Below are 26,114 nucleotides of genomic sequence, written 5' to 3'. Positions count from 1 at the left end.
TTCACTCATAAGTTTTAATACGGACATGGTATGTTGATGATATTCTCATTATATATAGCCCGGTAATAAACAGTGAGTATCAGTGAATATTAAACAAGTTAAACTCTTATAATGAAAATTTAAAATTCACATCTGAAATAGATAATAATAAAATGTTAAATTATTTAAATGTTAATATCGAAATAAACAAGGAGAACCAAATTGAAAATTCAGTATATCAAAATCCTGCGTCTAATAATATAACAATTTATAAAAAATCAAATCACCATTGGTCTTATAAAATTAACATTTATACAAATATGATTTATGGAGCAAATGCATACATAAATAACAAAGAAAAGTTAAGTAATGAAATAAACATTATTAAACATATAGCAACTGAAAATTGATACAATACTACTTTAATTAATAATATTTATTTAAAAATAGCTATCAAAACATAATATCTACCTTACAAACAATACATAATAAGACCCAAAAGGTTGAAAAATATACGTATATTTTTTCACTCATTTACTTTATAAAGTATTTATATGCTAATAATATCATTGAAAACATTAGTAAAACTTACAATAAAGAAATGTTTAATCCAGCATACAAACCTAATAAACACATAATAAAATATTAAAAAAAATACAATAATAATAATAATAATAAAATAAATATTTTGTGTGGAATTTATAAAATTAAATGTAATGATTGTGATGGTATTTATACAGGAAAAACAAATAGATACTTAAAAACTAGATTTCTTTAACATTATAGAAATTATAAAAATAATAAATTAGGTCTATTGAGGTTTATCTAATATGGCAGACCATCTAATAAACACTGAACATTCTATTTCTGACAGCACAAATTTATAAATGAATAAAAATAACATAAAATTAAATTTATTAGAAAAATATTACATTTACAAACTCAAACAAAATTTCAATTTGATAAACCATCAAACCGTATCCGAGGGAGACCGTCTTACAAAACTTGCAACAGATGTTTATTTATGATTTGTTAATTTGTCATAGTAATAAATAATTTATTATTTATGGTGTTTTTTTATGTTCTTCAGTTATTACTGTTGCTGTTTGGTTAATGTAAATGTTAACAATCCTTCTTCTTCTATATCTGTATTTGAACCCTAATTTTTTTTAAAATACTGAACATTTTATTCCAGTCTACGTTACCGAATGCCTTTTCTAGGTCTATAAATGCCAAGTATGTTGGTTTGTTTTTCTTTAATTAAGAATAGTTGAAAAAATGAAAATTTATTAATGATTTCAAATACTTACATATTTACTTTATTTTTCTACATAATCACAAACACTTTTCATATTGTGGAAACAAGCTTCTTCAAACCCACTGCATAAAATTCCATTGCCTGTGATTGTAATAATTTTTGCACTGAGATTTTCAACTCCTAATTTTCCTCAAATCATTGAGACACAAGCCAGTTTTTGAGGTGTAGGAAGAGATTGTAGTTACTGGGTGCAAGATCAGGACTGTAAGGGAGATGATCAAAAATCTCCCATCTGGATTTTTGAATTGTTTCTGTTGTGCATGAAGTCGTGTGTGGATATGGGTTATTGTGAAGAACAATTTCTGTCTCGGCATTCCTTGTCGTTGGTTTTGAAAGGCATGATACAATTTAGAAAGTGTTTTGCAGAAGACTTGTGATGTGATGGATGTTTTAGTCATGGAACCATGAATGTTCATGGTTCCATGATTGGTTTCATCAAATCAGTCTGGACATTAGGCCTGCCACTTCTCTGTTCATCATGAACATTTGAACGCTTTCCTTAAGTTAACGACACCATTGCCTCACTTTTCCTTCATTCATTGTGGTAAGCCCATATGTTTCACACAATTGATGGTGAATTTCAGCAGCATTATGTCCTCTTGCATTTAGAGATCTATTCACTGATTGAACTTCACAACTGGCAGGATTTGTTTTACATCACTCATTATAATACACTACCTCGTAAAGGCAAACAACAATGACAGGCAATGTGGAGTTTACACGCGCAGAAGACCGCTTAAAGTTACTACGCAAAACCAGTCAGTGTTGCCAGTCGCTATTTATAACTCATCAGCCCATACTTTTACCTCATAATGAACCTTTCCGCAAGCATTTTGCCATAATTCACATCCTTTAATTCCCAGGATAGTCCTCTCTGATGTTACAGAACCATCAAGTATCAATTTTATCTATTGGAACATATTTTTTGTATAATTTTTTTATATTACGTTTTAATGTAAACTTCATGTAAGTTTGTTTCTTTTATTTTAGCTGTTATTCAGCTTGGACATTCAAGTAGATGGCCAGAAAATGTTGAAGCTATTAGGAGAATTCATGCAGCATTTGTTATTGAAATAGCCAAGGCATTAAAAGAACAGTGCAATTTGTTAACACAAGTTTTCCCTGATCATGTAAGAATATTCAAAGTAAGTTAAAAAAGTAGTAATGAGAAGTTACTATAATTAAGGGATGCTAGAAAAGGGACTTTAATTGTTGTATCTTCTTTTAAAACTAATGTTATATATTCATTCTGTGTCATAGAGTGGTAATATAGAATATTTCATATTCTTAAAATTGAAGTATATTCTAAGACATTATGTTACTAAAGATAAGAATAATCCAAATGTTGACAAGTTAAGATTTTATTTTTATGTACTTTAATATTAAATTGCATTATTTAAATTGTTCCTGTTATATGTTGAAACACATATATTTTCTAAATGTTAGCTATAATGTCAGCCAAATTTTTGTCCTGTTTTTATTATCACATGATGATAAAAAAATATTGTTATGAATTTAGCAAGTTTTGTTTTATATATTGTAATGTTTTATACATTTCTGTTTATGCTGTGGATCATGTAAAATATTAATTTATTAATATAAAGTTTGTGATAATTTCTGGAATTGTTATGTTTTCTAATTTATGGATCTGTAAATACGAAACTAATATTAGTTTTAGTAAACGATTAATTTTAGTTTTTTAGTTTGATTAATTAACTTTTTAGTTTATTTCTTAATTTTTGTACCAGTGGTGTTGGATTGATTAATTAAGAGAACAATTGGATTAAAATTTTATGTTATATTTCCTTCTCAGTTGCATTTATTTTAAAGTTATTTATTGAATAGTGCTTTATTGTATTTAAAATGAATTATCTAATAATATGCAAGCAGCGAAAACATTTAATAAACTTGGTTGTGACGTAAGTGTTCTGCATCCTCCAACTTGAAGCAGCATTTAAAAGGTTTAGAAATATCACACTGTACTGATTTTCAAGGAAAAATTCATGTATTTCAAATTTATATGTGTTAAGGATGTGAAGCAATGATTACTGGAAGTTGATTTCATTTCTAACTTGTAAATCATGATCAAAATCACAATTTTATCTGTAACTGGTTTGTATCTTTATTAGTCACAGAAATAATAGATCTGGATACTGAAAAAAAATTATTGAAAGTATTTATAATTATAAACATTTTCAATTTAATTTGGAATATATTACTTTTTTATGAACATTTTATTACTGCTCTTCATTTAATACATCTATTTTGTTGATTATTTTTCATTTTGTACTGGAATCTGTTTGTCTTTTGCTAAGCTTTTCCTATATTCTTAAAAAATCTTTTAAACAAAAAGTGATTCTTCCTAAGAATTTATGAATTTTCCTTACAATTTACAAAGACCTTTTTTATGGTTAGATGTATGATATTTTTAGTCTTTTTAGTTCATCATACGTATTTATTTGGAATTTTAGAAACCAAAAAACACGTGTTTTTTTTTTTACTGTAAGCACTCTTTTTTACCTTACCTTTTGCTTATCATGGCCTATGCCAGTTCCTTTTTTTTTCATAGTTTTATCAAGAAGTACATTTCTTGATTTTGAATTTTATCAAATTGCTTTTTCACAGTCATCATTTTTGATTGCTTACTCATCTATATTTTATGAGTAAATAAGAATAAAACTATAAAACAGAGAAAAATCAACTTCTAAAAAATGCAATTAAAACTATGACATTTTTCAGTTCTTTATTAATTGTCAACCTTTTGACATTGGCACTAGAATAATGGTCAGTAATAGTGGTAATTATTTTTAATTAGACATGCACTTCCAAAGGTTTGCACATTCTTAAAACATTATTATTTTTTAAAAATATTCTTATGTTTATTTTCGGTTATACTTTATTTTTACCTGTTATACCATTGAACACTCCTTTCATTTTTAGCACATGCCATTTTTGTAATAACAACAGTAATAATACAATAAAATATCATTAGCACATTTTATAGGTAGGTGTTATTATTTAAGTATTATTATTTTGTTTTGTAAATGATAGATATGTATGTATAAATGCTGTTTGTTTACAGGATGGATATATTTTCAAACTGAGAGTTGTTTATCCTAGGGAAATAGCGTTGATGAAAGAAATCAAAACTTCTGAAGGACTTATTGCATACAGAGACACGACTGAATCTCTCAAAATGGAACAACACTTGTTACATTTACCAAAACTGACAGGAACCTTACATGGGTAATTCATGTAAAATTACTTTCACTTTGTAAAAAGCACATTTTATTGTTTTAATTTTTCTTCTACTAGTGTTTTTTTTAAATTTAATAACGTATTTTTTATTGATTTATATGTGTTCCTAGTTATATCATTTTATTGTGTATTCATCAATATTATTACAACAGATCAAAAAATATACACTAAACCTAAAATCGCAAAATTTTACTTTAAAGATATTTACTAGGATTTTTTATTCTACTGTATAAACATAATCAAGATTAGTCAGACCAGTTACCTCAATAGCTCTGTTAGTTCATCTCTGATTACAAAACAGAGGTCCTGGGTTTGATTCCCAACCAGAGTTAGGATTTAACAATGAGGTAAGAACTATCTTTCAAGGTCTATGTATTAATTACTAAAAGTTGTACTGAAGTCTCTCTCCTTTATGGATTACTCTGCGTTCTTTTTATTTGACATTTTAGACTGTCTTGCAGCTTGGTGAGATCATGTCCTTGGTTTCTACCGTCATTCTGATTTGTTGAATTAATTCTGTAAAATTTGTTTTGATTTTTTTATCTTGTTTTTTATTTAACAGCTATTTTGATACAATTACTATCTTTTATATACACATTAAGGTTATTTTGATTTTAAAATATATTTAAGCAGGTTTTTTTTTAACACAGTAACTTTGTTATCATTAACAGTTATTGGCATAAACCTATAGTGCCAGCAGAGTAGCAGTCAGTTATCTACAAAAGAAAGCTCCATTGTTTTGGTTGATTTATTAACCAGTTTATTAAGTGTGGCTTTTGTTATTGCTATACTTATTCCTTTCATTTTCATAATAGTAAATGCCATGAATTGTTTTTGTTGTTGTAAAAGTATCAGGTTATAACATAAGCAATTAACTTATCTCTAAGGGCCCTTGCCTGTTATTCATAAATAAATTAAACTAATTAACTCTTTCATGTGTCTCTAATTATCTTGTATTTCCCTGATCAAATGGCTCCTCCCTAACAACGTACAAGATACATTCCTTATTTTAATATGTTTTCATAATTATCTAAAGAATAAACATTTTTCTAGTTTTAATCTATGGATATATTATCTATATAAAAAATATCATCTTAGATCAGCTACATTTTTGGTTGTTATGGTAGATTTCTTATAATTTGATATTACAGATATAATAAAACTTATTTTTTACAACAATGAATGCAAAAAAAAAATATAAGTTCCATTAGCAGTTTTAAATTTTTTCTGCTTCAAAAAATGCATTTTGCTTGCTTCATCGAAAGCCAATGAGAGAGATGTTATTTTTTTAATTTCTCACTTAAATGTTCTCCCATTTAAATTAATTTTTGTATTTCATGACAGAAAGCTTTTTATGTGCAAGTCTCATCTCAAAACAAATCAGAAATTGTCTAGTTTTTTTTTAATAATTGGTTAAGAAGCATTGTTCCATCGCCTCTGAGTCATTTAATGGCATAATCCTGGTGTCTGTTTCTGTAAATTTATAGTGATTTAGGATTAGCAACCATTTTTAAATTAAGTAAAATTTAAAATCACCTATACTTGGTTATAATGCAAATAGTTTAAATTGTAAATATGGCTTATTAGGTCACCAATTCAGTGTCCAATGCATCTGTCCAAATACTAAAACTAGCTTTTAGTTAGTAGTATAAAATAAATTAAGTTTCAGCTAATTGTATTATCACTATCATCATGGAACCAGATGGCAGATTGTTCAGGGATACCTCAGTTGTGGCTGCTTTCCAGATTGCTGGAAGACAGCTCTAGTTAGGGAGCTTCTAAACAGAAGGAACTTAGTAAGATTAACATTTATTGGCTGATTAGCCTCTGGCCATCCCTTGGTAATTTGCTTAAGCAGTTGAATGAGAAAAGCTCCAAGGAACACATTGGATATTATTCAAGATTGAAGCTGGTACAGTTACATGAAAGAGGCAGGGACTAAGGATTGTATTATTACAATCCTGTATGACAGAAAGCACCACATTATCAACGTAGTGTTGCTTTCATGTCTTGGAAATTTTTATTCATATCAATTGATTCCTTCACTTGGAGTTTCCAAACACAGCTGGAAGTACACGGATTTAGAGAGTACGGTGATGTGTCAATAGCGGCACCACTAACAACTACTACTAGCACTATGTTACAATGGAGGTTACTTTCCAAACTGCCCTTCTACATTTGAAACAGTCTAAGCAAGATTTGTGCATAAATGGAGTTTACTCTCTAGGATATATACTTATGGAGCCTTTGTAATAATTATTGCATAGAAGGGATTTATTGGAGTAGTTCATAAAAGAGTAACAGAACTACAGATCCATCCAGAAAATTTAACAATTTTCATTGCGTTATCTACCAACAAAATTTGTTTGCAAAATTGATTAAATTCACAAATCTTAAGGAAATTGTAGTAGCCAGTATTATCTTCTTATCTTTTTTTCCTGTTTAGTCTCCGGTAACTACCGTTTAGATAATACTTCAGAGGATGATATGTATGAGTGTAAATGAAGTGTAGTCTTGTACATTCTCAGTTCGACCATTCCTGAGATGTGTGATTAATTGAATCCCAACCACCAAAGAACCCCGTTATCCACGATCTAGTATTCAAATCCGTGTAAAAATATCTGGCTTTACTAGGACTTGAACGCTGGAACTCTCGACTTCCAAATCAGCTGATTTGGGAAGACGCGTTCACCACTAGACCAACCCGGTGGGTAGCCAGTATTATCTATATTTAGTCATGTGCACTTAATAATTACTACCAATTCAAGGAGTATTTGGCAGGCCTATTTTCGTATTGTGAAGTGTAAATGTAAATATGGTTGAGTAAAAGTAAAATGTTAAAATGATTTTGTGATCTGTGACAAGACATTGCAAATTTTATGGATATAAAAAGAAACACAATCAAATAAAAGGTACTGAGTGGAGTGTGTGATTTAACATACCTTTTATATGTCATCGGATACCTAAATGAAGTGAATCTTAAGTTCAGTTCTTTACCAACAAGGATAATTGATGTAATAATTATCCTTGTTTTGCAAAAACAAGGATAACCGGTTCATGAGTTGCATGGACATGTCAAAACATTTTGTAATAAACTAAGATTGTTGGAGAGTCAGAAAAGAGCTAAAAATTATCATTTTCGTACTTTAGCAACTAATAAAAATATCCCTTATTGTTATGGAGAGATGAACTGAAGATGATTCAAGGTTTGCTGACTTCCAAAATAAAGACTTCACGTACACTATGTTTGCTCGTCTGATGGATGCTGAAGTAAGTAATGTGCCAGGAAACCTACAGATTTAATGTTAGAGAGCTTTAGGTAGATTTAATACTAAAATCACTATTTAACTATGGATTTTTATGAATTTATTAAGTGGTGGGGGGGAAATATACAAATTTATACACCTTTTAATAAAAATCATTAATTAGTCTTTTTGGCAGCACATTTATATGTATGAACACTTTTTCCAAGAATGAAATTGTAAATTCAATTAATTAAATATTTAGACAATCACAGGTGAAAACCTTGAAAATTATATGTGATTTTCCTTAAGTAATATTAACATCAATATTGATAGTCTCATAGTTCAAGTACAAGACCAGTTTCCTTCATATTACATTTTTGTATCATTCATTATATTATAAAATTATGTAGAGCTTTATACCAAAGTATTATATAATAAATAAATTAAAAATGAAATATTGCAGTAGCAACTGTTTTAATTTACTTAATATATTAATTTGTTTTATTTAATAACTTGGTCCAGTTCTTGACTCGCAGACAATGATCATTTGGTTCCTAAATTGTAAATGATTGTCCATGCCTGTCTTAAAGTACAATACGTAAAGTTCAAGTTAAATGAAATGCTTACAGTCTGATTCTTGTGATGAAGTCTGGATCCTTATCGGCTGTTCTTTTCATATATTTGCGGTGCTCTACTCTATAATCTTTTTGATCGACAGTCAGTGTGTGCAGTACAAAGCAAGCACAGACCTTTTGTTTTCCTAAATCTTTTTTTAAAATAAGCTGGACAGTGAATTTTGGAATGCCAGTGAGCTCTTCGATGAGTCTTGCAGACACACAATGATTATTTCAAAGAATTTCAGTCACTTTTTGAATGTTTTTTTCAGTTAAAATTGTTATCGATGGACTTGGCCATTCAATGCATCTTCAATGGATCTTCATTCTTCGGCATCTTCAATGCTCTGTATGCTGTCACAAAATCTTGCAAATCATTTTAAAATGTTCTTACAGCTCATTGGCCGACTACCATAAACAGTCTGAATCATTTCAAAAGTTTCTGTAGCACTTTAACCTAACTTATAACAAAATCTATTGCTAGCAGATTGTTCTGTTCCATTGTTGTTTTTTCAACTGACATTTGAAATGTTACGTCATTCCAACTAAACAAGAGATTTTTTGTATAATCTTTTTAAGACTCGAATTATTCGTCTGTACTGTTACATTATATTTAAATTCTATTATGTAAACCACCTAGCATAGAATATTAGATAAAGACATATCATCTTACCTTAATTTTTTATGAAAGTACTTTTGTGGGATCTTGTGTCCTTAGTCAGGATTGAAATAATTTTATTATTGAACGATATAAATTTAAAAGTAAAATGCCAAAAATATGAAAACTGAGTATTAATTTGCGCAAGTACTGCTATCTGTTGTAGTTTTTATAAGACCGTCTCCCTCAAATACTGTCTGATGGTTTATCAAATTGAAACTTTGTTTGTATTTATATACGTAATATTTTTTAGTATATTTAATTTTATATTAACTTTATTAATTTCTAAATTTGGGTTAATATCAGAAAAAGATTGTTTATTAGATGTTGCCATATTAGATAACCTAATTTATTTTTGTAATTTCCATAATGTTCAAGAAATCCAGTGTTAAAGAAGATATTTGTTTTTCCTATATAAATACAATCACAATCATTACATTTAATTTTATAAACTCCACTCATAGTTTATTTTATTATTATTATTATTATTATTATTGTTCAATGCTGATAATGGAAATCCCATAGCTAAGGTATTTTATTTAAATACTATTCTAGATTACATCCTTTTGAACTGGTTCCCCCTAAATTAACTGGACTATCAAAAATTCATAAATTGAACATCCCAAAGAAACTTAATCAATTTTAAATGTGCCCCATGTTGTATTATATCCAACATAATAGATAAAATTCTTAGGAATTTAATGAATTTACCTAATAGTATAATCAGCAATTATGTCAGAAATATATTTACAGGGGTTTGAGAGTAAATTAGTACATGGATTCACTCATAAGTTTTAATACGGACATGGTATGTTGATGATATTCTCATTATATATAGCCCGGTAATAAACAGTGAGTATCAGTGAATATTAAACAAGTTAAACTCTTATAATGAAAATTTAAAATTCACATCTGAAATAGATAATAATAAAATGTTAAATTATTTAAATGTTAATATCGAAATAAACAAGGAGAACCAAATTGAAAATTCAGTATATCAAAATCCTGCGTCTAATAATATAACAATTTATAAAAAATCAAATCACCATTGGTCTTATAAAATTAACATTTATACAAATATGATTTATGGAGCAAATGCATACATAAATAACAAAGAAAAGTTAAGTAATGAAATAAACATTATTAAACATATAGCAACTGAAAATTGATACAATACTACTTTAATTAATAATATTTATTTAAAAATAGCTATCAAAACATAATATCTACCTTACAAACAATACATAATAAGACCCAAAAGGTTGAAAAATATACGTATATTTTTTCACTCATTTACTTTATAAAGTATTTATATGCTAATAATATCATTGAAAACATTAGTAAAACTTACAATAAAGAAATGTTTAATCCAGCATACAAACCTAATAAACACATAATAAAATATTAAAAAAATACAATAATAATAATAATAATAAAATAAATATTTTGTGTGGAATTTATAAAATTAAATGTAATGATTGTGATGGTATTTATACAGGAAAAACAAATAGATACTTAAAAACTAGATTTCTTTAACATTATAGAAATTATAAAAATAATAAATTAGGTCTATTGAGGTTTATCTAATATGGCAGACCATCTAATAAACACTGAACATTCTATTTCTGACAGCACAAATTTATAAATGAATAAAAATAACATAAAATTAAATTTATTAGAAAAATATTACATTTACAAACTCAAACAAAATTTCAATTTGATAAACCATCAAACCGTATCCGAGGGAGACCGTCTTACAAAACTTGCAACAGATGTTTATTTATGATTTGTTAATTTGTCATAGTAATAAATAATTTATTATTTATGGTGTTTTTTTATGTTCTTCAGTTATTACTGTTGCTGTTTGGTTAATGTAAATGTTAACAATCCTTCTTCTTCTATATCTGTATTTGAACCCTAATTTTTTTTAAAATACTGAACATTTTATTCCAGTCTACGTTACCGAATGCCTTTTCTAGGTCTATAAATGCCAAGTATGTTGGTTTGTTTTTCTTTAATTAAGAATAGTTGAAAAAATGAAAATTTATTAATGATTTCAAATACTTACATATTTACTTTATTTTTCTACATAATCACAAACACTTTTCATATTGTGGAAACAAGCTTCTTCAAACCCACTGCATAAAATTCCATTGCCTGTGATTGTAATAATTTTTGCACTGAGATTTTCAACTCCTAATTTTCCTCAAATCATTGAGACACAAGCCAGTTTTTGAGGTGTAGGAAGAGATTGTAGTTACTGGGTGCAAGATCAGGACTGTAAGGGAGATGATCAAAAATCTCCCATCTGGATTTTTGAATTGTTTCTGTTGTGCATGAAGTCGTGTGTGGATATGGGTTATTGTGAAGAACAATTTCTGTCTCGGCATTCCTTGTCGTTGGTTTTGAAAGGCATGATACAATTTAGAAAGTGTTTTGCAGAAGACTTGTGATGTGATGGATGTTTTAGTCATGGAACCATGAATGTTAATGGTTCCATGATTGGTTTCATCAAATCAGTCTGGACATTAGGCCTGCCACTTCTCTGTTCATCATGAACATTTGAACGCTTTCCTTAAGTTAACGACACCATTGCCTCACTTTTCCTTCATTCATTGTGGTAAGCCCATATGTTTCACACAATTGATGGTGAATTTCAGCAGCATTATGTCCTCTTGCATTTAGAGGCAAACAACAATGACAGGCAATGTGGAGTTTACACGCGCAGAAGACCGCTTAAAGTTACTACGCAAAACCAGTCAGTGTTGCCAGTCGCTATTTATAACTCATCAGCCCATACTTTTACCTCATAATGAACCTTTCCGCAAGCATTTTGCCATAATTCACATCCTTTAATTCCCAGGATAGTCCTCTCTGATGTTACAGAACCATCAAGTATCAATTTTATCTATTGGAACATATTTTTTGTATAATTTTTTTATATTACGTTTTAATGTAAACTTCATGTAAGTTTGTTTCTTTTATTTTAGCTGTTATTCAGCTTGGACATTCAAGTAGATGGCCAGAAAATGTTGAAGCTATTAGGAGAATTCATGCAGCATTTGTTATTGAAATAGCCAAGGCATTAAAAGAACAGTGCAATTTGTTAACACAAGTTTTCCCTGATCATGTAAGAATATTCAAAGTAAGTTAAAAAAGTAGTAATGAGAAGTTACTATAATTAAGGGATGCTAGAAAAGGGACTTTAATTGTTGTATCTTCTTTTAAAACTAATGTTATATATTCATTCTGTGTCATAGAGTGGTAATATAGAATATTTCATATTCTTAAAATTGAAGTATATTCTAAGACATTATGTTACTAAAGATAAGAATAATCCAAATGTTGACAAGTTAAGATTTTATTTTTATGTACTTTAATATTAAATTGCATTATTTAAATTGTTCCTGTTATATGTTGAAACACATATATTTTCTATATGTTAGCTATAATGTCAGCCAAATTTTTGTCCTGTTTTTATTATCACATGATGATAAAAAAATATTGTTATGAATTTAGCAAGTTTTGTTTTATATATTGTAATGTTTTATACATTTCTGTTTATGCTGTGGATCATGTAAAATATTAATTTATTAATATAAAGTTTGTGATAATTTCTGGAATTGTTATGTTTTCTAATTTATGGATCTGTAAATACGAAACTAATATTAGTTTTAGTAAACGATTAATTTTAGTTTTTTAGTTTGATTAATTAACTTTTTAGTTTATTTCTTAATTTTTGTACCAGTGGTGTTGAATTGATTAATTAAGAGAACAATTGGATTAAAATTTTATGTTATATTTCCTTCTCAGTTGCATTTATTTTAAAGTTATTTATTGAATAGTGCTTTATTGTATTTAAAATGAATTATCTAATAATATGCAAGCAGCGAAAACATTTAATAAACTTGGTTGTGACGTAAGTGTTCTGCATCCTCCAACTTGAAGCAGCATTTAAAAGGTTTAGAAATATCACACTGTACTGATTTTCAAGGAAAAATTCATGTATTTCAAATTTATATGTGTTAAGGATGTGAAGCAATGATTACTGGAAGTTGATTTCATTTCTAACTTGTAAATCATGATCAAAATCACAATTTTATCTGTAACTGGTTTGTATCTTATTAGTCACAGAAATAATAGATCTGGATACTGAAAAAAAATTATTGAAAGTATTTATAATTATAAACATTTTCAATTTAATTTGGAATATATTACTTTTTTATGAACATTTTATTACTGCTCTTCATTTAATACATCTATTTTGTTGATTATTTTTCATTTTGTACTGGAATCTGTTTGTCTTTTGCTAAGCTTTTCCTATATTCTTAAAAAATCTTTTAAACAAAAAGTGATTCTTCCTAAGAATTTATGAATTTTCCTTACAATTTACAAAGACCTTTTTTATGGTTAGATGTATGATATTTTTAGTCTTTTTAGTTCATCATACGTATTTATTTGGAATTTTAGAAACCAAAAAACACGTGGTTTTTTTTTACTGTAAGCACTCTTTTTTACCTTACCTTTTGCTTATCATGGCCTATGCCAGTTCCTTTTTTTTCATAGTTTTATCAAGAAGTACATTTCTTGATTTTGAATTTTATCAAATTGCTTTTTCACAGTCATCATTTTTGATGGCTTACTCATCTATATTTTATGAGTAAATAAGAATAAAACTATAAAACAGAGAAAAATCAACTTCTAAAAAATGCAATTAAAACTATGACATTTTTCAGTTCTTTATTAATTGTCAACCTTTTGACATTGGCACTAGAATAATGGTCAGTAAGAGTGGTAATTATTTTTAATTAGACATGTACTTCAAAAGGTTTGCACATTCTTAAAACATTATTATTTTTTAAAAATATTCTTAAGTTTATTTTCGGTTATACTTTATATTTACCTGTTATATCATTGAACACTCCTTTCATTTTTAGCACATGCCATTTTTGTAATAATAACAGTAATAATACAATAAAATATCATTAGCACATTTTGTAGGTAGGTGTTATTATTTAAGTATTATTATTTTGTTTTGTAAATGATAGATATGTATGTATAAATGCTGTTTGTTTACAGGATGGATATATTTTCAAACTGAGAGTTGTTTATCCTAGGGAAATAGCGTTGATGAAAGAAATCAAAACTTCTGAAGGACTTATTGCATACAGAGACACGACTGAATCTCTCAAAATGGAACAACACTTGTTATATTTACCAAAACTGACAGGAACCTTACATGGGTAATTCATGTAAAATTACTTTCACTTTGTAAAAAGCACATTTTATTGTTTTAATTTTTCTTCTACTAGTGTTTTTTTTAAATTTAATAACTTATTTTTTATTGATTTATATGTGTTCCTAGTTATATCATTTTATTGTGTATTCATCAATATTATTACAACAGATCAAAAAATATACACTAAACCTAAAATCGCAAAATTTTACTTTAAAGATATTTACTAGGATTTTTTATTCTACTGTATAAACATAATCAAGATTAGTCAGACCAGTTACCTCAATAGCTCTGTTAGTTCATCTCTGATTACAAAACAGAGGTCCTGGGTTTGATTCCCAACCAGAGTTAGGATTTAACAATGAGGTAAGAACTATCTTTCAAGGTCTATGTATTCATTACTAAAAGTTGTACTGAAGTCTCTCTCCTTTATGGATTACTCTGCGTTCTTTTTATTTGACATTTTAGACTGTCTTGCAGCTTGGTGAGATCATGTCCTTGGTTTCTACCGTCATTCTGAATTGTTGAATTAATTCTATAAAATTTGTTTTGATTTTTTTATCTTGTTTTTTATTTAACAGCTATTTTGATACAATTACTATCCTTTATATACACATTAAGGTTATTTTGATTTTAAAATATATTTAAGCAGGTTTTTTTTTAACACAGTAACTTTGTTATCATTAACAGTTATTGGCATAAACCTATAGTGCCAGCAGAGTAGCAGTCAGTTATCTACAAAAGAAAGCTCCATTGTTTTGGTTGATTTATTAACCAGTTTATTAAGTGTGGCTTTTGTTATTGCTATACTTATTCCTTTCATTTTCATAATAGTAAATGCCATGAATTGTTTTTGTTGTTGTAAAAGTATCAGGTTATAACATAAGCAATTAACTTATCTCTAAGGGCCCTTGCCTGTTATTCATAAATAAATTAAACTAATTAACTCTTTCATGTGTCTCTTAATAACTTGTATTTCCCTGATCAAATGGCTCCTCCCTAACAACGTACAAGATACATTCCTTATTTTAATATGTTTTCATAATTATCTAAAGAATGAACATTTTTCTAGTTTTAATCTATGGATATATTATCTATATAAAAAATATCATCTTAGATTACTTACTACATCAGCTACATTTTTGGTTGTTATGGTAGATTTCTTATAATTTGATATTACAGATATAATAAAACTTATTTTTTACAACAATGAATGCAAAAAAAAAATATAAGTTCCATTAGCAGTTTTAAATTTTTTCTGCTTCAAAAAATGCATTTTGCTTGCTTCATCGAAAGCCAATGAGAGAGATGTTATTTTTTTAATTTCTCACTTAAATGTTCTCCCATTTAAATTAATTTTTGTATTTCATGACAGAAAGCTTTTTATGTGCAAGTCTCATCTCAAAACAAATCAGAAATTGTCTAGTTTTTTTTTAATAATTGGTTAAGAAGCATTGTTCCATCGCCTCTGAGTCATTTAATGGCATAATCCTGGTGTCTGTTTCTGTAAATTTATAGTGATTTAGGATTAGCAACCATTTTTAAATTAAGTAAAATTTAAAATCACCTATACTTGGTTATAATGCAAATAGTTTAAATTGTAAATATGGCTTATTAGGTCACCAATTCAGTGTCCAATGCATCTGTCCAAATACTAAAACTAGCTTTTAGTTAGTAGTATAAAATAAATTAAGTTTCAGCTAATTGTATTATCACTATCATCATGGAACCAGATGGCAGATTGTTCAGGGATACCTCAGTTGTGGCTGCTTTCCAGATTGCTGGAAGACAGCTCTAGTTAGGGAGCTTCTAAACAGAAGGAACTTAGTAAGATTAACATTTATTGGCTGATTAGCCTCTGGCCATCCCTTGGTAATTTGCTTAAGCAGTTGAATGAGAAAAGCTCCAAGGAACACATTGGATATTATTCAAGATTGAAGCTGGTACAGTTACATGAAAGAGGCAGGGACTAAGGATTGTATTATTACAATCCTGTATGACAGAAAGCACCACATTATCAACGTAGTGTTGCTTTCATGTCTTGGAAATTTTTATTCATATCAATTGATTCCTTCACTTGGAGTTTCCAAACACAGCTGGAAGTACACGGATTTAGAGAGTACGGTGATGTGTCAATAGCGGCACCACTAACAACTACTACTAGCACTATGTTACAATGGAGGTTACTTTCCAAACTGCCCTTCTACATTTGAAACAGTCTAAGCAAGATTTGTGCATAAATGGAGTTTACTCTCTAGGATATATACTTATGGAGCCTTTGTAATAATTATTGCATAGAAGGGATTTATTGGAGTAGTTCATAAAAGAGTAACAGAACTACAGATCCATCCAGAAAATTTAACAATTTTCATTGCGTTATCTACCAACAAAATTTGTTTGCAAAATTGATTAAATTCACAAATCTTAAGGAAATTGTAGTAGCCAGTATTATCTTCTTATCTTTTTTTCCTGTTTAGTCTCCGGTAACTACCGTTTAGATAATACTTCAGAGGATGATATGTATGAGTGTAAATGAAGTGTAGTCTTGTACATTCTCAGTTCGACCATTCCTGAGATGTGTGATTAATTGAATCCCAACCACCAAAGAACACCGGTATCCACGATCTAGTATTCAAATCCGTGTAAAAATATCTGGCTTTACTAGGACTTGAACGCTGGAACTCTCGACTTCCAAATCAGCTGATTTGGGAAGACGCGTTCACCACTAGACCAACCCGGTGGGTAGCCAGTATTATCTATATTTAGTCATGTGCACTTAATAATTACTACCAATTCAAGGAGTATTTGGCAGGCCTATTTTCGTATTGTGAAGTGTAAATGTAAATATGGTTGAGTAAAAGTAAAATGTTAAAATGATTTTGTGATCTGTGACAAGACATTGCAAATTTTATGGATATAAAAAGAAACACAATCAAATAAAAGGTACTGAGTGGAGTGTGTGATTTAACATACCTTTTATATGTCATCGGATACCTAAATGAAGTGAATCTTAAGTTCAGTTCTTTACCAACAAGGATAATTGATGTAATAATTATCCTTGTTTTGCAAAAACAAGGATAACCGGTTCATGAGTTGCATGGACATGTCAAAACATTTTGTAATAAACTAAGATTGTTGGAGAGTCAGAAAAGAGCTAAAAATTATCATTTTCGTACTTTAGCAACTAATAAAAATATCCCTTATTGTTATGGAGAGATGAACTGAAGATGATTCAAGGTTTGCTGACTTCCAAAATAAAGACTTCACGTACACTATGTTTGCTCGTCTGATGGATGCTGAAGTAAGTAATGTGCCAGGAAACCTACAGATTTAATGTTAGAGAGCTTTAGGTAGATTTAATACTAAAATCACTATTTAACTATGGATTTTTATGAATTTATTAAGTGGTGGGGGGGAAATATACAAATTTATACACCTTTTAATAAAAATCATTAATTAGTCTTTTTGGCAGCACATTTATATGTATGAACACTTTTTCCAAGAATGAAATTGTAAATTCAATTAATTAAATATTTAGACAATCACAGGTGAAAACCTTGAAAATTATATGTGATTTTCCTTAAGTAATATTAACATCAATATTGATAGTCTCATAGTTCAAGTACAAGACCAGTTTCCTTCATATTACATTTTTGTATCATTCATTATATTATAAAATTATGTAGAGCTTTATACCAAAGTATTATATAATAAATAAATTAAAAATGAAATATTGCAGTAGCAACTGTTTTAATTTACTTAATATATTAATTTGTTTTATTTAATAACTTGGTCCAGTTCTTGACTCGCAGACAATGATCATTTGGTTCCTAAATTGTAAATGATTGTCCATGCCTGTCTTAAAGTACAATACGTAAAGTTCAAGTTAAATGAAATGCTTACAGTCTGATTCTTGTGATGAAGTCTGGATCCTTATCGGCTGTTCTTTTCATATATTTGCGGTGCTCTACTCTATAATCTTTTTGATCGACAGTCAGTGTGTGCAGTACAAAGCAAGCACAGACCTTTTGTTTTCCTAAATCTTTTTTTAAAATAAGCTGGACAGTGAATTTTGGAATGCCAGTGAGCTCTTCGATGAGTGTTGCAGACACACAATGATTATTTCAAAGAATTTCAGTCACTTTTTGAATGTTTTTTTCAGTTAAAATTGTTATCGATGGACTTGGCCATTCAATGCATCTTCAATGGATCTTCATTCTTCGGCATCTTCAATGCTCTGTATGCTGTCACAAAATCTTGCAAATCATTTTAAAATGTTCTTACAGCTCATTGGCCGACTACCATAAACAGTCTGAATCATTTCAAAAGTTTCTGTAGCACTTTAACCTAACTTATAACAAAATCTATTGCTAGCAGATTGTTCTGTTCCATTGTTGTTTTTTCAACTGACATTTGAAATGTTACGTCATTCCAACTAAACAAGAGATTTTTTGTATAATCTTTTTAAGACTCGAATTATTCGTCTGTACTGTTACATTATATTTAAATTCTATTATGTAAACCACCTAGCATAGAATATTAGATAAAGACATATCATCTTACCTTAATTTTTTATGAAAGTACTTTTGTGGGATCTTGTGTCCTTAGTCAGGATTGAAATAATTTTATTATTGAACGATATAAATTTAAAAGTAAAATGCCAAAAATATGAAAACTGAGTATTAATTTGCGCAAGTACTGCTATCTGTTGTAGTTTTTATAAGACCGTCTCCCTCAAATACTGTCTGATGGCTTATCAAATTGAAACTTTGTTTGTATTTATATACGTAATATTTTTTAGTATATTTAATTTTATATTAACTTTATTAATTTCTAAATTTGTGTTAATATCAGAAAAAGATTGTTTATTAGATGTTGCCATATTAGATAACCTAATTTATTTTTGTAATTTCCATAATGTTCAAGAAATCCAGTGTTAAAGGAGATATTTGTTTTTCCTATATAAATACAATCACAATCATTACATTTAATTTTATAAACTCCACTCATAGTTTATTTTATTATTATTATTATTATTATTATTATTATTATTATTGTTCAATGCTGATAATGGAAATCCCATAGCTAAGGTATTTTATTTAAATACTATTCTAGATTACATCCTTTTGAACTGGTTCCCCCTAAATTAACTGGACTATCAAAAATTCATATATTGAACAACCCAAAGAAACTTTAATCAATTTTAAATGTGCCCCATGTTGTATTATATCCAACATAATAGATAAAATTCTTAGGAATTTAATGAATTTACCTAATAGTATAATCAGCAATTATGTCAGAAATATATTTACAGGGGTTTGAGAGTAAATTAGTACATGGATTCACTCATAAGTTTTAATACGGACATGGTATGTTGATGATATTCTCATTATATATAGCCCGGTAATAAACAGTGAGTATCAGTGAATATTAAACAAGTTAAACTCTTATAATGAAAATTTAAAATTCACATCTGAAATAGATAATAATAAAATGTTAAATTATTTAAATGTTAATATCAAAATAAACAAGGACAACCAAATTGAAAATTCAGTATATCAAAATCCTACGTCTAATAATATAACAATTTATAAAAAATCAAATCACCATTGGTCTTATAAAATTAACATTTATACAAATATGATTTATGGAGCAAATGCATACATAAATAACAAAGAAAAGTTAAGTAATGAAATAAACATTATTAAACATATAGCAACTGAAAATTGATACAATACTACTTTAATTAATAATATTTATTTAAAAATAGCTATCAAAACATAATATCTACCTTACCAACAATACATAATAAGACCCAAAAGGTTGAAAAATATACGTATATTTTTTCACTCATTTACTTTATATAAAGTATTTATATGCTAATAATATCATTGAAAACATTAGTAAAACTTACAATAAAGAAATGTTTAAACCAGCATACATACCTAATAAACACATAATAAAATATTAAAAAAATACAATAATAATAATAATAAAATAAATATTTTGTGTGGAATTTATAAAATTAAATGTAATGATTGTGATGGTATTTATACAGGAAAAACAAATAGATACTTAAAAACTAGATTTCTTTAACATTATAGAAATTATTAAAATAATAAATTAGGTCTATTGAGGTTTATCTAATATGGCAGACCATCTAATAAACACTGAACATTCTATTTCTGACAGCACAAATTTATAAATGAATAAAAATAACATAAAATTAAATTTATTAGAAAAATATTACATTTACAAACTCAAACAAAATTTCAATTTGATAAACCATCAAACCGTATCCGAGGGAGACCGTCTTACAAAACTTGCAACAAATGTTTATTTATGATTTGTTAATTTGTCATAGTAATAAATAATTTATTATTTATGGTGTTTTTTTATGTTCTTCAGTTATTACTGTTGCTGTTTGGTTAATGTAAATGTTAACAATCCTTCTTCTTCTATATCTGTATTTGAACCCTAATTTTTTTTAAAATACTGAACATTTTATTCCAGTCTACGTTACCGAATGCCTTTTCTAGGTCTATAAATGCCAAGTATGTTGGTTTGTTTTTCTTTAATTAAGAATAGTTGAAAAAATGAAAATTTATTAATGATTTCAAATACTTACATATTTACTTTATTTTTCTACATAATCACAAACACTTTTCATATTGTGGAAACAAGCTTCTTCAAACCCACTGCTAAAAATTCCATTGCCTGTGATTGTAATAATTTTTGCACTGAGATTTTCAACTCCTAATTTTCCTCAAATCATTGAGACACAAGCCAGTTTTTGAGGTGTAGGAAGAGATTGTAGTTACTGGGTGCAAGATCAGGACTGTAAGGGAGATGATCAAAAATCTCCCATCTGGATTTTTGAATTGTTTCTGTTGTGCATGAAGTCGTGTGTGGATATGGGTTATTGTGAAGAACAATTTCTGTCTCGGCATTCCTTGTCATTGGTTTTGAAAGGCATGATACAATTTAGAAAGTGTTTTGCAGAAGACTTGTGATGTGATGGATGTTTTAGTCATGGAACCATGAATGTTCATGGTTCCATGATTGGTTTCATCAAATCAGTCTGGACATTAGGCCTGCCACTTCTCTGTTCATCATGAACATTTGAACGCTTTCCTTAAGTTAACGACACCATTGCCTCACTTTTCCTTCATTCATTGTGGTAAGCCCATATGTTTCACACAATTGATGGTGAATTTCAGCAGCATTATGTCCTCTTGCATTTAGAGGCAAACAACAATGACAGGCAATGTGGAGTTTACACGCGCAGAAGACCGCTTAAAGTTACTACGCAAAACCAGTCAGTGTTGCCAGTCGCTATTTATAACTCATCAGCCCATACTTTTACCTCATAATGAACCTTTCCGCAAGCATTTTGCCATAATTCACATCCTTTAATTCCCAGGATAGTCCTCTCTGATGTTACAGAACCATCAAGTATCAATTTTATCTATTGGAACATATTTTTTGTATAATTTTTTTATATTACGTTTTAATGTAAACTTCATGTAAGTTTGTTTCTTTTATTTTAGCTGTTATTCAGCTTGGACATTCAAGTAGATGGCCAGAAAATGTTGAAGCTATTAGGAGAATTCATGCAGCATTTGTTATTGAAATAGCCAAGGCATTAAAAGAACAGTGCAATTTGTTAACACAAGTTTTCCCTGATCATGTAAGAATATTCAAAGTAAGTTAAAAAAGTAGTAATGAGAAGTTACTATAATTAAGGGATGCTAGAAAAGGGACTTTAATTGTTGTATCTTCTTTTAAAACTAATGTTATATATTCATTCTGTGTCATAGAGTGGTAATATAGAATATTTCATATTCTTAAAATTGAAGTATATTCTAAGACATTATGTTACTAAAGATAAGAATAATCCAAATGTTGACAAGTTAAGATTTTATTTTTATGTACTTTAATATTAAATTGCATTATTTAAATTGTTCCTGTTATATGTTGAAACACATATATTTTCTATATGTTAGCTATAATGTCAGCCAAATTTTTGTCCTGTTTTTATTATCACATGATGATAAAAAAATATTGTTATGAATTTAGCAAGTTTTGTTTTATATATTGTAATGTTTTATACATTTCTGTTTATGCTGTGGATCATGTAAAATATTAATTTATTAATATAAAGTTTGTGATAATTTCTGGAATTGTTATGTTTTCTAATTTATGGATCTGTAAATACGAAACTAATATTAGTTTTAGTAAACGATTAATTTTAGTTTTTTAGTTTGATTAATTAACTTTTTAGTTTATTTCTTAATTTTTGTACCAGTGGTGTTGAATTGATTAATTAAGAGAACAATTGGATTAAAATTTTATGTTATATTTCCTTCTCAGTTGCATTTATTTTAAAGTTATTTATTGAATAGTGCTTTATTGTATTTAAAATGAATTATCTAATAATATGCAAGCAGCGAAAACATTTAATAAACTTGGTTGTGACGTAAGTGTTCTGCATCCTCCAACTTGAAGCAGCATTTAAAAGGTTTAGAAATATCACACTGTACTGATTTTCAAGGAAAAATTCATGTATTTCAAATTTATATGTGTTAAGGATGTGAAGCAATGATTACTGGAAGTTGATTTCATTTCTAACTTGTAAATCATGATCAAAATCACAATTTTATCTGTAACTGGTTTGTATCTTTATTAGTCACAGAAATAATAGATCTGGATACTGAAAAAAAATTATTGAAAGTATTTATAATTATAAACATTTTCAATTTAATTTGGAATATATTACTTTTTTATGAACATTTTATTACTGCTCTTCATTTAATACATCTATTTTGTTGATTATTTTTCATTTTGTACTGGAATCTGTTTGTCTTTTGCTAAGCTTTTCCTATATTCTTAAAAAATCTTTTAAACAAAAAGTGATTCTTCCTAAGAATTTATGAATTTTCCTTACAATTTACAAAGACCTTTTTTATGGTTAGATGTATGATATTTTTAGTCTTTTTAGTTCATCATACGTATTTATTTGGAATTTTAGAAACCAAAAAACACGTGTTTTTTTTTTACTGTAAGCACTCTTTTTTACCTTACCTTTTGCTTATCATGGCCTATGCCAGTTCCTTTTTTTTCATAGTTTTATCAAGAAGTACATTTCTTGATTTTGAATTTTATCAAATTGCTTTTTCACAGTCATCATTTTTGATGGCTTACTCATCTATATTTTATGAGTAAATAAGAATAAAACTATAAAACAGAGAAAAATCAACTTCTAAAAAATGCAATTAAAACTATGACATTTTTCAGTTCTTTATTAATTGTCAACCTTTTGACATTGGCACTAGAATAATGGTCAGTAAGAGTGGTAATTATTTTTAATTAGACATGCACTTCAAAAGGTTTGCACATTCTTAAAACATTATTATTTTTTAAAAATATTCTTAAGTTTATTTTCGGTTATACTTTATTTTTACCTGTTATATCATTGAACACTCCTTTCATATTTAGCACATGCCATTTTTGTAATAATAACAGTAATAATACAATAAAATATCATTAGCACATTTTGTAGGTAGGTGTTATTATTTAAGTATTATTATTTTGTTTTGTAAATGATAGATATGTATGTATAAATGCTGTTTGTTTACAGGATGGATATATTTTCAAACTGAGAGTTGTTTATCCTAGGGAAATAGCGTTGATGAAAGAAATCAAAACTTCTGAAGGACTTATTGCATACAGAGACACGACTGAATCTCTCAAAATGGAACAACACTTGTTACATTTACCAAAACTGACAGGAACCTTACATGGGTAATTCATGTAAAATTACTTTCACTTTGTAAAAAGCACATTTTATTGTTTTAATTTTTCTTCTACTAGTGTTTTTTTTAAATTTAATAACTTATTTTTTATTGATTTATATGTGTTCCTAGTTATATCATTTTATTGTGTATTCATCAATATTATTACAACAGATCAAAAAATATACACTAAACCTAAAATCGCAAAATTTTACTTTAAAGATATTTACTAGGATTTTTTATTCTACTGTATAAACATAATCAAGATTAGTCAGACCAGTTACCTCAATAGCTCTGTTAGTTCATCTCTGATTACAAAACAGAGGTCCTGGGTTTGATTCCCAACCAGAGTTAGGATTTAACAATGAGGTAAGAACTATCTTTCAAGGTCTATGTATTAATTACTAAAAGTTGTACTGAAGTCTCTCTCCTTTATGGATTACTCTGCGTTCTTTTTATTTGACATTTTAGACTGTCTTGCAGCTTGGTGAGATCATGTCCTTGGTTTCTACCGTCATTCTGAATTGTTGAATTAATTCTATAAAATTTGTTTTGATTTTTTTATCTTGTTTTTTATTTAACAGCTATTTTGATACAATTACTATCTTTTATATACACATTAAGGTTATTTTGATTTTAAAATATATTTAAGCAGGTTTTTTTTTTTAACACAGTAACTTTGTTATCATTAACAGTTATTGGCATAAACCTATAGTGCCAGCAGAGTAGCAGTCAGTTATCTACAAAAGAAAGCTCCATTGTTTTGGTTGATTTATTAACCAGTTTATTAAGTGTGGCTTTTGTTATTGCTATACTTATTCCTTTCATTTTCATAATAGTAAATGCCATGAATTGTTTTTGTTGTTGTAAAAGTATCAGGTTATAACATAAGCAATTAACTTATCTCTAAGGGCCCTTGCCTGTTATTCATAAATAAATTAAACTAATTAACTCTTTCATGTGTCTCTTAATATCTTGTATTTCCCTGATCAAATGGCTCCTCCCTAACAACGTACAAGATACATTCCTTATTTTAATATGTTTTCATAATTATCTAAAGAATAAACATTTTTCTAGTTTTAATCTATGGATATATTATCTATATAAAAAATATCATCTTAGATCAGCTACATTTTTGGTTGTTATGGTAGATTTCTTATAATTTGATATTACAGATATAATAAAACTTATTTTTTACAACAATGAATGCAAAAAAAAAAAATATAAGTTCCATTAGCAGTTTTAAATTTTTTCTGCTTCAAAAAATGCATTTTGCTTGCTTCATCGAAAGCCAATGAGAGAGATGTTATTTTTTTAATTTCTCACTTAAATGTTCTCCCATTTAAATTAATTTTTGTATTTCATGACAGAAAGCTTTTTATATGCAAGTCTCATCTCAAAACAAATCAGAAATTGTCTAGTTTTTTTTTAATAATTGGTTAAGAAGCATTGTTCCATCGCCTCTGAGTCATTTAATGGCATAATCCTGGTGTCTGTTTCTGTAAATTTATAGTGATTTAGGATTAGCAACCATTTTTAAATTAAGTAAAATTTAAAACCACCTATACTTGGTTATAATGCAAATAGTTTAAATTGTAAATATGGCTTATTAGGTCACCAATTCAGTGTCCAATGCATCTGTCCAAATACTAAAACTAGCTTTTAGTTAGTAGTATAAAATAAATTAAGTTTCAGCTAATTGTATTATCACTATCATCATGGAACCAGATGGCAGATTGTTCAGGGATACCTCAGTTGTGGCTGCTTTCCAGATTGCTGGAAGACAGCTCTAGTTAGGGAGCTTCTAAACAGAAGGAACTTAGTAAGATTAACATTTATTGGCTGATTAGCCTCTGGCCATCCCTTGGTAATTTGCTTAAGCAGTTGAATGAGAAAAGCTCCAAGGAACACATTGGATATTATTCAAGATTGAAGCTGGTACAGTTACATGAAAGAGGCAGGGACTAAGGATTGTATTATTACAATCCTGTATGACAGAAAGCACCACATTA

At 28.1% G+C, this 26,114-nt stretch overlaps 2 protein-coding genes across 9 annotated transcripts in view; both read left to right on the top strand.

Annotated features, from left to right (window-relative positions):
- Positions 1–24,088, top strand: part of LOC142325561 (nucleolar protein 6-like) — a 102,824-nt gene extending 78,736 nt beyond the window's left edge. Inside the window, exons 1-5 of one of the 6 annotated variants that reach the window (XM_075367458.1) lie at positions 4,406–4,543; positions 12,063–12,217; positions 14,152–14,315; positions 21,859–22,013; positions 23,949–24,088. In XM_075367458.1, coding sequence (XP_075223573.1) covers positions 4,540–4,543; positions 12,063–12,217; positions 14,152–14,315; positions 21,859–21,886 — 351 coding nt within the window. In that variant the 5' untranslated portion in view covers positions 4,406–4,539 and the 3' untranslated portion in view covers positions 21,887–22,013; positions 23,949–24,088. Of the gene's footprint in view, positions 1–2,287; positions 2,443–4,379; positions 4,553–12,062; positions 12,218–14,151; positions 14,316–21,858; positions 22,014–23,948 lie in introns of those variants that run through there. The other 5 variants (XM_075367459.1, XM_075367461.1, XM_075367457.1 and 2 more) reach the window with 5 other exon arrangements.
- Positions 23,975–26,114, top strand: part of LOC142325560 (uncharacterized) — a 32,400-nt gene continuing 30,260 nt past the window's right edge. For 2 of the 3 annotated variants that reach the window (XR_012756568.1, XM_075367449.1), the window contains exon 1: positions 24,005–24,121. Coding sequence is in view for 2 of the 3 variants with exons in the window: in XM_075367449.1 (XP_075223564.1) it covers positions 24,109–24,121 (13 nt within the window). In the remaining variant the exon portion in view is untranslated. Of the gene's footprint in view, positions 24,122–26,114 lie in introns of all 3 variants that reach the window. The other variant, XM_075367451.1, reaches the window with a different exon arrangement.

This window comes from Lycorma delicatula, chromosome 5 (genome assembly GCF_047948215.1).
Source record: "Lycorma delicatula isolate Av1 chromosome 5, ASM4794821v1, whole genome shotgun sequence".
In the NCBI taxonomy this organism is placed as follows: Eukaryota; Metazoa; Arthropoda; class Insecta; order Hemiptera; family Fulgoridae; genus Lycorma; species Lycorma delicatula.
The sequence above is the reverse complement of the archived record's forward strand: the minus strand, read 5'-3'. Positions and strand labels throughout refer to the sequence as shown.